The 13654-nt window shown below is 37.4% G+C and overlaps 1 protein-coding gene across 6 annotated transcripts in view; it reads right to left on the bottom strand.

Moving 5' to 3' along the window:
- The window catches only part of BRAF (B-Raf proto-oncogene, serine/threonine kinase), a 164654-nt gene that overhangs the window by 86267 nt on the left and 64733 nt on the right, over positions 1-13654 (bottom strand). For all 6 annotated transcript variants that reach the window (XM_044678547.1, XM_044678545.1, XM_044678546.1 and 3 more), the window contains exon 2: positions 9668-9769. In XM_044678547.1, coding sequence (XP_044534482.1) covers positions 9668-9769 — 102 coding nt within the window. The remainder of the gene's footprint in view (positions 1-9667; positions 9770-13654) is intronic.

Here is a 13654-nt window from a genome sequence, read left to right as displayed (position 1 = left end):
CAAAGGGTTCCGAAGAAACAGAAAACCAAATCTGACAATAGAACAGAGCTGGGGGATCCCCTAGCTGAACCCAACTTAAAAGATATGGGGGCGGGGGGGGGGGGGGAAGAGAAAAAAAAAAGCCTGAATTCTTGGAACTGTCTGGTGGGAGGGGAAAGAAAGGAGGAAGATCCTAGGCCCCCTCCTCCACCTAATGTGCTGAGTCTGCAGTAGATCCTGGAATCTTTGGGTGAGCAGAGGTGCTAGTCTGAGGGAGTGCCTCACTGGTACAGGTGTGCCAAACTCAAGGCTCTGATCATGGAACGCATGGAGTCTGCTGGGGGAGAAACCCAAAGAGGGTGAACATACCCTCCATTTTGCCCTGCTCCCTTCCCCCTTCTCTCAAGGTTTTGATCTCAGGACACTTTGAGCTCCATAGATAAACCACTTCTTGGGCTTAATCCTATCAATACAGCAGACAAGAAGTCTTCAGAGGGCAGGGAAGATCCAACACCCCTCCCCCACAGACTACAGTGAAAGTAGCCCAATTCACTTCTTTAGCTTTTACCACCAGCTGGGGAAAATCTGGCCTCAGGTTCTACTAACCTAATTAGTCAACAGAGCAGAGAAGAAGCCCTCCCAGGACTGAATAGCCCAAACACACAGTTTAAAAAAAATGATCAGAGCACCAAGATTACAGCCAATTACAGGGGAGAAAGAAGGAAAAAATATGAGTAAACAACAGAAAAAGAAAAAAGAAACCATAATTGACAGCTTCTATCCAGAAATTGAATAAAGAGCAAATGGATCAGAGGAAGACCAGGGAACACCAAGCAAAAACATAGATACTCCAGTGAAATGGACACAGGCTTTGGAAGAACACAAAATTCAAATAATTCAAGAACTCAAAAAACAATCAACAGAGGCTGAAGACAATTGGGAAAAGGAAATACATGAACTAAAACAAGAAAATAATGTCTTAAAAGCCAAAACTGACCTAAGCAAAGGTGAAAGAGGATCTAAAAAAAAAAAAAATCAGACCAGAAGGAGAAGGATGACCAAAAAGCCAGGGATTAAATTCCTCACATAGAATATTTAGGGTTTGTGCTGTCTGAGGGGTCCAGAAGCATTTCCCAAAAGAAAGTAGCAGACATACAAGAGGTGAGTGCCCCTAAGACCAAACTGCAACTTAGCCATCTTAGGAACCACAGGGTTTTTTTCTTTTAATTTTTTTAAACATTTATTAATATTCATTTTTTAGTAAAGTCAATATGGTTACATGATTCATGCTCCTACTTTCCCCTTCACCCCTCACCCTCCCCCCACCCCTGGCCAATGCGCATTTCCTCTGGTTTTAACATGTGTCATTGATCAAGACCTATTTGAAATAGCTGATCATTGCATTGGTGTGGTAGTTTTGAATCAAAATCCCCACTCATGTCTGCCTCAACCCATGTGTTCAAGCAGCTACTTTTCTTCTGTGTTTCCACTCCTACAGTTCTTCCTCTGAATGTGGGTAGCGTTCTTTTCCATAAGTCCCCCAGAATTGTCCTGGATCATTGCATTGCTCCTAGTACAGAAGTCCATTACATTCTATTTTACCACAGTATACTGGTCTATGTGTACAATGTTCTTCGGGCTCTGATCCTTTTGCTCTGCATCAATTCCTGGAGGTCTTTCCAGTTCACATGGAATTCCTCCAGTTTATTATTCCTTTGAGCACAATAGTATTCCATCACCAGCATATACCACAATTTGTTCAGCCATTCCCTAATTGAAGGACATACCCTCCTTTTCCAGTTTTTTGTCACCACAAAAAGCGCAGCTATAAATATTTTTGTACAAGTCTGTTTATCTATGATCTCTTTGGGGTACAAACCCAACAATGGTATTACTGGATCAAAGGGCAGGCATTCTTTTATAGCCCTTTGAGTATAGAGGAACCACAGGTTTTTGCAGACAATGGATACCCAATTATGGTGAACTCATGAAAACACTGACTGCTTTTAACAAAAGACACTGAAAAAGACCCATTGAAGGTAAAACCAGACCATTTGCAAGCAATTGCAAAGTTAAAGGAAGCAATATTATCAGCCCCTATTCTTGGTATCCCTAATTATTCAAAATTGTTCTTGCTCTATGTCCATGAAGGAAAGGGAATAGCTTCAGGAGTGTTGACACAGAACTTAGGACAAAACCAACGTCCTATTGCATATTATTCTGTTCAACTAGATTCCATAGCTGCAGGATTAGCTCTATACTTAAGAGGCGTAGCAGCACTGCATTGCTTGTTACCATATCTGCAGATTTAGTGTTAGGCTGCCCATTGACTGTGTATTGTTCACATGGTGAAGTCGAGGCACTATTGTGAAAGTTCAGAACACAGGCACTTTCAGATCAACACCTGGCTAAAATGACACAATGCTTTTGGGGAATGAACATATAATGCTAAAGAGATGCAACACCTTAAATCCAGCTACATTATTAACCGGTATACCAACACAGGGGGAACGATTACACAATTGTGAAACTGTAGTGCAATTAATAGAAAGACCTTGAGAAGATCTGTCAGACACACCTCTTGACAACTCTGACCTGATCTTATTCACAGATGGATCATCATATATGCAGAATAGAGGCGCTGCGGTAGTAAGTGAATTTGAGACCCTATGGTTTGCTTCACTACCTAGGAACCTAAATGCTCAGGAAGCAGAATTAATTGCTCTAAAAAAATGCACACAAGTTTGCAAAAGACAAACATGCAAATATTTTCACTGATTCCAAATATGCATTTGGAATTTGCCATGCTTTCAGTTCTCTCTGGCTTCAGAGAGGATTTTTAACATCTAGTGGGAAAAGAATTGCTCATGCAGAAATAATTCAAGAATTACCGTCATCTCTCCAACTACCAAAGAAGTTGGCAGTATTTATTGCAAAGGGCAGTCTTTAGGAAAAGACTTAGTTGTCAGAGGAAATCGTAAGGCAGATATGGCTGCATGACATGTGGCGCAAAATGCGCCAGCTTGCATTATGAATCTCTCTGTTATAGATACCACAGATTTAGAAAAAGCATATAATGACAAAGAGGTTCAGAAGTAGAAGCAAAATTTGGGAGCTAGAAAAGAAAATGGGATTTGGATAGCATCAATAGGAAAACCAATTCTTCCAAAAGCATTTTACTCTTACATTTGTCAAGCATACACAAAAAGGGTCATTTTGGGACACAAGCATTAATTGATACTGTCAAAAGAACTTGGATAGCTCCTGGAATTAGCACTGTGGCAAATAAGATCTGCTCAGCTTGCTCTGTGTGAGCACAATTCAATCAAAGCATATTTAAGCAAAAGGCTTTTGGTGGTTGTCCACTAGTTCACATACCACCTGAGCATTTGCAAATAGATTATATCAACATGCCCAAACCGGGACAATTTAAATTTTGTCTAGAGATAGTGGACCAACTAACTAGATGGCCAGAAGCTTTTCCATCTAGCAAAAACACATCAAGCTTTGTAGCCAAAATCTTGTTGAAAGAGATCATTTCAAGATTTGGTATACCACTGAGAGTAGATTCTGACAAAGGGAGCCATTTTACAGATTTGGTTCTAAAACAAGTTTATGAGAATCTGGGTATCATTCCAAAATTTCATGACCCATATCACCCACAAAGTTCTGGTCAGGTGGAGAGACTAAACAGAGAAATCAAAAGTATGGTTGGGAAATTATGCATTTGAAGAGGCCAGAAATTTTGCCTCTAGTGCTGTTCTATTTGTGCACTAGACCAAGAGGAGATGTGCATATCTCACCATATGAAATGTTATTTGGACATTCACCACTGCAGGCAAACCGTTTTAAGACAGCTTATGTATCTATGCTTGGAGGAGATCTTGAGCTTGCTAAATACATCACAGAATTACAAAACAGGGTTAGAGAATTATAGGAAATGGGAATTTTAACTCGAGGGGGTCCGTTAGATTATGCACTCTATATGATAAAACCTGGGGATTCAGCTTATATAAAAAATGGTAATAGAACGAGTGCAACACAACCATTATGGGTAGGGCCTTTCCACATTATTTTGACAACACCTTCAGCTGTTCGTGTATTAAGAGAAAGAATTGTGGCTGCATTGCTCACATGTGAAAAAAGTAACAATAGCAGAAGAGATTACATTAGACAACATAGCTGCGGTCAAAAAGACCTCAGAAGAAGAAATATTCAAGAAGAAGAAGAATAAAATAAAAACAGAGATCAAGATCACGACAAAGGAGAAGACAACACAGAAGACACATAGAAGATGACAGCGGAAAGAAGGATTGCACTGTAACAAAGACACTGCAGAAAAAAATCAACACAAGAAGAGGAACACAGACTGATAATGGGCATGAACTGCAAGACTTTTGTGCCATTCTAACATTACACACTTTCACTATAGTTGCAAACAAACACTACACGATAACAACATGAAGACAAAAGACAGTAGCAGAGGAGGTAACTGGGGAGTTGATAAGTATTCACTACAAAATAACATACGCATATAGGATACATTTCTCACAAACTTTGCAACATCACAACCAGGTGAAATAAAGAAATACAGATAAACCACTTTGGGAAGATAATAATAATTGTACACATTAAATTAATAAGATCTTATCTCACAGGAAGACTTTATGTGTTCCCAGAAGATAACATCAGGAGAACATATATATCTTTCTAAAGAAAATCTTTAAGATTTTCTTAGACTATCTTAAGGAAGAATTTTATTTTCCTCTTGCAACATGTTATTAGTTTATAAATACTATATACGTAGTCTATAATATAGTTTATACATAACATATACATAAGTATAGAAATTGTACAGGTCTATATATTTATATAGATGTATATATAGTTAAATTGTTACAAAGTTTTTATTTTATTATATAGTAAATTGATTTTGAGTTTTAATGTAGTTAGTTTTGGTTTTCTGTATTAGTGATAGGATAATAAGGTCTTAGCATAGTAAAGAGTTTCATTTCAATTGTTCAAATAGGATTTGTAAAATGCAGTTTTCATGAGTTTTGCATATTTCTTATTTTAGATAGACTTTAGTTTTTTGTAAAACATAAGTTAAATTGGTTTTTGTAACTGTTATTTTATTGTTTCAAAAATTTTTCAAAAGTTTGCATTTTGTATTTTGCATTCTGGATTTCTGTAATTCTATGTTTTGTACTTGTATATGTGCAAGTATGTTTTCATTGATTATTTGTTTTCATTGACATTTTATTTTATTTATATCCCTAGTGTAGGTTAGCATAGATAAGGTGTAGTAATAAGAATAGGATAAGATAAGCATAAAATTAAGACTTCTTTGGGGGGGAATATAATAATAATAAAGTTAGGTATAGCTTTAGAATTACATAGAATAGCGAGCATATGGGAGAGTTTTTTTTTAATCTCTTCATATGCTCAAAGGGGGAAATTATAAGGATATTAGAAAATAAGAGATTTATTTATAATATTATATTATAATATATGCTCATATATTATATTTATATATTTGAATTATTTATTATTTATATTTATAACATAAATATATATTTATAAAATACATTTATATTTATATTATATATTTATGAGATATTAAAAAATAAGAAATTTAGAGGTAAGAAGTAGAGAAGGTGACTTGAGAAAGAATTGCAGTTTCAAACAGAGCTGAGACAGAGTGAAAGTTTCAAGTCTAATGGTTTTTTTTTGTGACAGTTACTCTCTGAGGGTGGGGCAGTTGCTCCCTGGCAGTTGGCAGTCATTCACAGAGTCTCTCTCTGAGGGCTTGGAGGAGGTGATATCTTTTCTCTCTTACTATCTGATGTAGAAGGAGGAGAAGACCTGAAGGAGCTTAGTGTTTTCTTTTTCCAACTTGGGAAACACTAGTGACTATGTATTACTGTTTTATAGATTGTTTTAACTCTGAGAAGACCAAAGAAAACCCTGGCTCTGGTTTGGACTCTAAGTCTCTTAAAGCTCAGCGTCCCAACTTGGCTCTTGCTGAGACTCAGCCAGCTAGCCTTTTTTATTGTTATAATTTGGAGGAGAAGGTAAGAATTATAAGGATAATAGTGTTAGTTTATTTAGAATAGTAAAAATTTGGGTTAATCAGATTGGGAAGGATCAGTGTAATCTGTGGACACAGGAGAAGCAGTTTCTTGCAGAACCAGGGAGTTTTATTTGGGTGGAGTTAGAATCCCTTAGATTTAGAAATCTTTTTTTATCTTTTTATTTACAATAAATAGTTTATTTTTTGCATATCATTTTTACACAACTGATTATGTTCCACTACACAATTTTCATATGAAGCATTTGATCCTCTATAATCAGTGATTCTCAAGTTCCTAATCATTTGCTAATCTCTACCTATTCTTTCTGAGTGGCTTAGAGTGGTAGATACTCTAGAAAACTCTTACTTAGGGTTCCTTATTGTATCATCTTTATGATGATACAATACTTTATAAACATATCTTTATGAAGAAAAAGTTACCTATGCCAAAACATTTTCTCAGTCACTAAAGTAATCCTGATTGTCAAAAAGTCCTTTTAGTAGACAGCCACACCAGTGTAAGTCAACAACATGATATGGCAGCCAAAAGAGCTAATAAAATCATAGGCTGAGGGGCAGCTGGGTAGCTCAGTGGATTGAGAGCCAGGCCTAGAGACGGGAAGTCCTGGGTTCAAATCTGACCTCAGACACTTTCCAGCTGTGTGACCCTGGGCAAGTCACTTGACCCCCATTGCCTACCCTTACCGCTCTTCTGCCTTGGAGCCAATATACAGTATTGACTCCAAAATGGAAGGTAAGGGTTTTTAAAAAAAAAAATCATAGGCTACACTGAGAGAAGAGGAAGCATAAGGGCATAATGTTCAGAATAAGAGAAGTGATTTCTGCCATAAATTCACCCAAACTATTACCCTCATATCTGGGTTTTACATACTAAGAAGGGCATGACAAAGACTCAACATGCTAACAAACATAAGAACTGAGGATGTTTAGTCTGGATTAGCTATGTAGCAGGCTAGGCCAATCTCCTTCATGGCAATGGGCCCTGGTACAGTTGAAGCAGCAGCAAAGGCTTATTGAGCTCCCAGTCACAGAGGGATTATGGTAAGGGGTTATGGGGGGGCCAGACCAACTGCTTAGAAAAATATTACTGGAATCTCTTTGCTTGTTCTGGGTATAAGACTCTTGATGCACTATCTAAATGAAGATCTAGGAAGCAGTCCTTGGGTGCACTCTCAAGGTGAGGAGGAGGAGCATCAGCATATACTAGTGCCTAGTCATAGTTCTAAGGTGGAAAAGCAGGCTTATGGTTACCTCCAGCCCAAGTGTATGTGATAATTAGATTAAATCTACACTGCCCATCTTTAGATTTAATCACCAAACATGAAAACAGCTCCATTTTGGGTGGTCTGTAACCCACGTGTGTAAGAGTAACAAATCAGAATTTACTGACTGCTTCATGGACATTCCTAATAAAAGCGTCTGTTGTGATTGGACATGCAAACTAAGAGAGGCCACAGGAAGTGACACAAAAGAGGCCCTTTTAAAAAGAGACCTCAGTCAGCTGGGCGGGGTCTTCTTATTCATTGCTGGGATCTGGGACCCTGAGACCTTGGAGAGACTGCTCTTAAATCTCTCTCTTAGAACTACACGTGGTAAGTGAAGAAGGCTGACTCCTTTAACCTCCCAGGAGGTACTAGCCTCCGGGAGGCTCCCTTGATTGGGAGAAGACCTTGTGCCTAAAACCCTTGTTAACTGACTTTTAGGCTCTGGCTGGACCTCTGGAGCTCTGTGGGAGTAAAGCCCAGATTTAAATACAAATCTCTTATTCTACCCTCTTCTCATCTCTCTACTTCCACTAAATAAACTTCCACAAATGTCATTTTAACTTGAGGTTATTCTTAATTGGGGATTGATAATTGTTCAATCCCCTGGCAACCAACCTTTTAATATATTCAACCAAACCCCCCCCTTTTCCTCATTACACATAGGTCTAAAGAGTATTAACTATGCCTCTCCTTATATCATACCACATTGAAGAACTGAAAGATAAGATTACCAGAGCCAGCTCTGAAGGCAACTGCAATAAAGAATGTGAAGCTTGGAACAGTGCTGTCTTCACTTCAGTTACAGAACCTAACTTAAGCAGTTTTAAAAATTAAATTAGAAGAAAAGAATAAGACTGGAAAATGAACAAACAAACAAAAAGAAGCAGCACAGGAAGTTATTTTGGTGACAAGGAAGACCAAAACAAATTCAAAAGAAGACAACAAAGTCAATAGTGCTGTATCCAAAGTCTCCAAGAAAAATAGGAATTGCTCTCAAGCCCAAAAAGAATTCATGAAAGAGTTAAAAAAAACAAAAGGATGTCAAAAATCAAACAAGAGAGGTTGGAGAAACATTAGGAAAAGAAATGAGAATGATATAGAAAAGTCATAAAAAAAAAAGACTCAATAGCTTGGTAAAGCTGGTACAAAAAGTAATGAAGAAATTAATACCATAAAAAACAGAATAGACCAATCAGTAAAAGAGGCACAAAAATCCAATGAAGAGAAGAACGTTTTGAATAGTAGAATTGGCCACATGGAAAGAGGTACACAAATTCACTGAGAAAAAGAATTCTTTACAAAGCAGAATTGACCAAATGGAAAAGGACATACAAAAGCTCACTCAAGAAAAATCATGTCTTAAAATCAGAATTGGGAGATGGGAAGTGAATGACTCCATAAGACATCAAGAAAAAATCAAAATCAAAAGAATGAAAAAATAAAAGAAAATGTGAAATATCTCATTCAAAAAAACTGACATGGAAAATAAATCTAGGAGAGAGAATCTAAGAATTATTGGGTTAACAGAAAACCATGATCTAAAATAGAACTTAGACATTTCATTATTTTTTAAGAAATCATCAAGGAAAACTACTCTGATATTCTAGATCCAGTGGGCAAAATAGCAATTGAAAGAATCACTGATCACCTCCTGAAAGATGTCCGCAAAATATAACTCGAAGGAATATTATGGCCAAATTGCAGAACTCTCAGGTCAAGGAGAAAATATTGCAAAAAGCCAAAAAAGGAACAATTCAAATATCATAGAACTTCAGTCAGAATAATACAAGATTTGGCAGCTCCAACATGAAAGGATGAGAGGGCCAAGAATATGTTATTCCAGAGGGCAAAGGAGGTAGGACTTCAACCAAGAATCACCCACCCATCAAAACTAGGCATAATCCTTCAGATTAAAAAAAAAATTAATGAAATAGAGAGCGTTCAAACATTCCTGATGAAAGCCAGAGCTGAATAGGAAATATGACTCTCAAATACAACACTCAAAAGAAGCATATAAGCAGATTAAACTATGTACATTCCTACATGGAGAAATGATTCTTTTAACTCAGAAGAACTTTTATCATTAGAGCAATTAGAAGGAGTATACATAGACTGCAGGCAAGGTTGTGAGTTAAATATGATGGGATGTTATCAAAACAAATAAAATTAAGGCTTTAGAAAAAGGAATGCATTGGGAGGAAGGAAAAAGAAAAATAGAATGAGTCAAATTACTATATATAAAAGAGTCATGAAAATGCTTTTACAGTGGAGGGAGAGAGGGAGGTGAGGAGGCGAGACTTTCTAAAATATCTGATATTCAATATCTTACCTCCAGATAGATTGATGGTGGATTATGTTCTCCTCCAAATTTGTCCAATAGGGCCTCTATGTGTTCCTGGGTTAATTTAATCATTTGTTTGATATTCCACACCTAAAAACATACAAAATAAGTATTAAATTCCTTTAGGATATGACTAGTTAATAGTTTAATAGTGGGGAAAAAAATGAACATCTTAAATTACCAAATAGTAAATGAATGTAATCTGTAAACTGTGATCAACTTGTTACCTGAATTGGATCAAGACACATGTCCAAGGGGGCAGCTAGGTGGCTCAGTGCATTGAGAGCCAAGCCCAGAGATGGGAGGTCCTGGGTTCAAATCTGGCTTCAGACACTTCCTAGCTGTGTGACCACGGGCAAGTCACTTGACCCCCATTGCCTAGCCCTTACCACTCTTCTGCCTTGGAACCAATACACAGTATGATTCCAAGACGGAAGGTAAGGGTTTAAAATTTAAAAAAAAAAAATGCATGTCCAAAATCATTAACTCAGAAGAAGTCTAGACCTACTGTCAAACACACATGCTTCAGAAGAGAGAAAATTATGATGAATAAAGCAGAAAGAATTTCTTAGATGGAGAAGAAAAGGAAGAAGAGGAGCAAAAGATGGGAAGATGTGCTTAAATGGAACATGATCACAGACCGAATGGTTTGAATACTTTTATTGAGCTATAGAGCCCCCAAAATAGTAGAGGGAGAGCAGGATAGGTTTGTGGTATGATGCTTGTGATCTAGTGATACAGAATATAGATCAGATAGTAATATAGAAAATTCTTGCTTTTTACTTATTGTCAGAGAGGGTGCCTAGAGTTAACAAGAAGCTCCAAAAAACTGCTTCAAAATACATCTCCCTTATACGTACATTTGGGTTAGTTAATAAGATCATCCTGAAATTCAACTTTTTAGAAAAATTAAGCCTATGAGTAATTGATAAGTTAGTAGCAAGTGAATATTAAAAAGAAACAGAGTTGGCTTAGGGGTAAGGTAGTTTTGATAAGGAAGTGAGATTAACTGTGGAACATAAGACATTAGGACAGAAGGCATATCTTGCTTTGATCTTAGTAGGGAACTATATCAAAGCCTTAAGCCCAAGAGATCTGGAAGATGGGGCAGATAGATAGGATCAAGGAAGAATTTACCTGAAAAACAAACAAATCCCCCCAAAAAACCCACCATTAGATATCTGTAGATGCCCCACCCACGAGTCTAGTGCAAACTTCATGAAACTATACATCTGGTCACTTATCACCACTTACCCTCTTGAGATAAAGCTGATCAGGTGAAAGGTATAAGTTTGGTCTTGGAACACAAACACAGAAGCTAGCTAGGACTGAATTCTATGATCACAACGATCCCATAGTTAAGTGAAGAGGACCAATTAATAAGCTTTTATTAAATATCTATTTAATAAGACAGTATTTTCCTTCCAAGTGCTTGGATTTTACTAAGGGAACAAATGATTAAAGATAAAGAAATAAAGGATATATGTAAAATAAAGAAAAAGTAGAAAGGGCCTACTCATGCAATGGCGATAAGGCATGGATTATGAGTCTTCAAAAAGCAAAAGGATTGGTCAAACTGGTAGAAAAAGAACCACAAAACAATATTGAGAAAATCCAGGGAAAAGAGTATCAAGGAAGGGACAGTACTTAATAACAAACTCCTATCTCTTTGCACTCCCTACTTCCTTTACTTAAAATTTATGTATATATGTATGTATGTATGTATGTATGTATGTATGTATGTTTGTTTTTATTTTTTATTTTTAATTGTATTTTATTTTTTTAAACCCTTACCTTCTGTCTTGGAGTCAATACTGTGTATTGGCTCCAAGGCAGAAGAGTGGTAAGGGTAGGCAATGGGGGTCAAGTGACTTGCCCATGATCACACAGCTGGGAAGTGTCTGAGTCCAGATTTGAACCTAGGACCTCCCATCTCTAGGCCTGGCTCTCAATCCACTGAGCTACCCAGCTGCCCCCTGTTTGTTTGTTTTTAAAGGCCCTTACCTTCTGCCTTAGAAACAATACTGTGTATGGGTTCCAAAGCAAAAGAGTGGTAAGCACTAGGCAATGAAGGTTAAATGACTTGCCCAGGATCACAGCTAGGAAGTGTCTGAGGCCAGATTTGAACCTAGGGCCTCCTATCTTTAGACCTGACTTAATCCACTGAGCCACCCAGCTGCCCCCTTAAAATATATTTATTAAATGCTTATTATGAACAACACAGTCTGTCAAGACACTGTGAATACAAATTCAAAACCAATCCTTTTACTTTAGGATTAATGGCTGAGAAGAAAACAGACCTGCTCCAGCTACCTCTTATTGGCCTATCTGAGAGTTGGAAGAGATGTAAGAGGATGAAGAAGAATCTCCTTTACACTTTGTATGTGATTATCTATGCTGCTTAAATACTGATTTAACCATTAGACTCTAAGCTTGGTGGCAGGGAATCTTTTGTGCCTCTTTTTGTATTCCTAGTATTTATCACTATTGCAGGGCATGTAAATGAGCATTAATAAATGTTTGTTGTTTGTTCTTCCTTCTGAAGAGATCTAAAATGACACCATAAGGTGCTGCCATCCCATGAACTTGTTGGTAAATTGGATTTAAGTGAGCCAGAGTTGTAAAAGTTCATCAGCCTTACTTGCTCTTCCAGAGCCATCAAAGTACAGTGGAAAGACAAAAATCAAGATGACTAAGGATTGCCTGGGATGCAGCAGATCATCACAAGAAGACCTTGGTGTCTTCAATGTCTGAACAAGCCTTAAGAGCTTCACAGTGTCTGCTTTAGTAACCTTAATGATTATTGGAACAAACTGCTTTCATCCAACCATTCTGCGAAAGGAAGTTTTCATATGCTTGGGATGGACATCTCCCTAATTCACTGATGCATCTGAGGTCTATTGGCTACTCTCAATCTGGTTTAGCCTGTCTGCCAAGATGGTTTACCAGGGTGTGGCTACTGCTCATGCTATAGCTTCTTGGAGCCACAGATGAGAAGAAGGTGAAAGGCAAACACCAAAGGGATGAGCAGCTTTGAAAAGTGCTTGGCAAGCCCTCACATCAGAGGTGCTAGTCCTCTTTAAATACCCCTTACATCCCAATAAATGTGTATTGACTATATAAAATTTATAGTGCAAACCACCCTAGCTAAATCAAGCAAAAAAAGCATTCTCAAAAAGAGGAGGCAACAAGTACTAGGTGCGTCAAACCACAACCACCATTTTCCTCAGACCACCATGAAAATATCTTAAGGCCCTGAACCCAAGAGCCAAGTTTATAAAAATGAGTCATTCCTCAATTGATAAATGGTTAAAACTATCATTAGTCACATTAAAAAAAAAAAAACCCAACCCCTTAGGGTCAATACCACGTCACACTTACCAAATTAGCAAACCGGACAGAAAAGGAAAATGACTAACGCTGAAGGGGAGGGAAAAAAACAGGACACCTATACACTGTTGGTAGAGTTGTGAACTGATCCAACCATTCTGGAGAACAATTTGGAACTTTGCCCCAAAAGCTATAAAACTATGCATACCCTCTGACCCAGAAATACTAGGTCTACATCCCAAAGAGATCAAAGAAAGGGAAAAGGACCTATGTTTACAAAAAATATTTAAAGTAACTTTTTGTGAGGATGAGAGAAAATAACTAAGCCTCCACCTTGTTGTTCAGGTGACCCAGAAGTCTTCTAACAGTCTTTTCATGTGGCAAATAATGGAAACTTAATGGATACTCATAAATTGGGTAATGGTTGAATAAATTATGCTCTATGAATTAGTGGAATACTAGTGTGCTAAATGGTGAAATATAAATGGTGAAAAGGACATATCAGCAAAACCTGGAAAGACATATGAATGAATGCAGGGTGAAGTGAGAAGAATATGGAGAACAATTTATACTCCTTCTCCTCCTACTACTACTCCAACAACAACAACAACAACAACAACAACAACAACAACAACAACAACAACA

Source organism: Gracilinanus agilis, chromosome 5, assembly GCF_016433145.1.
Source record: "Gracilinanus agilis isolate LMUSP501 chromosome 5, AgileGrace, whole genome shotgun sequence".
Classification (NCBI taxonomy): domain Eukaryota; kingdom Metazoa; phylum Chordata; class Mammalia; order Didelphimorphia; family Didelphidae; genus Gracilinanus; species Gracilinanus agilis.
Note: the sequence above shows the minus strand (reverse complement) of the source record. Positions and strands in the feature narration are given on the sequence as shown.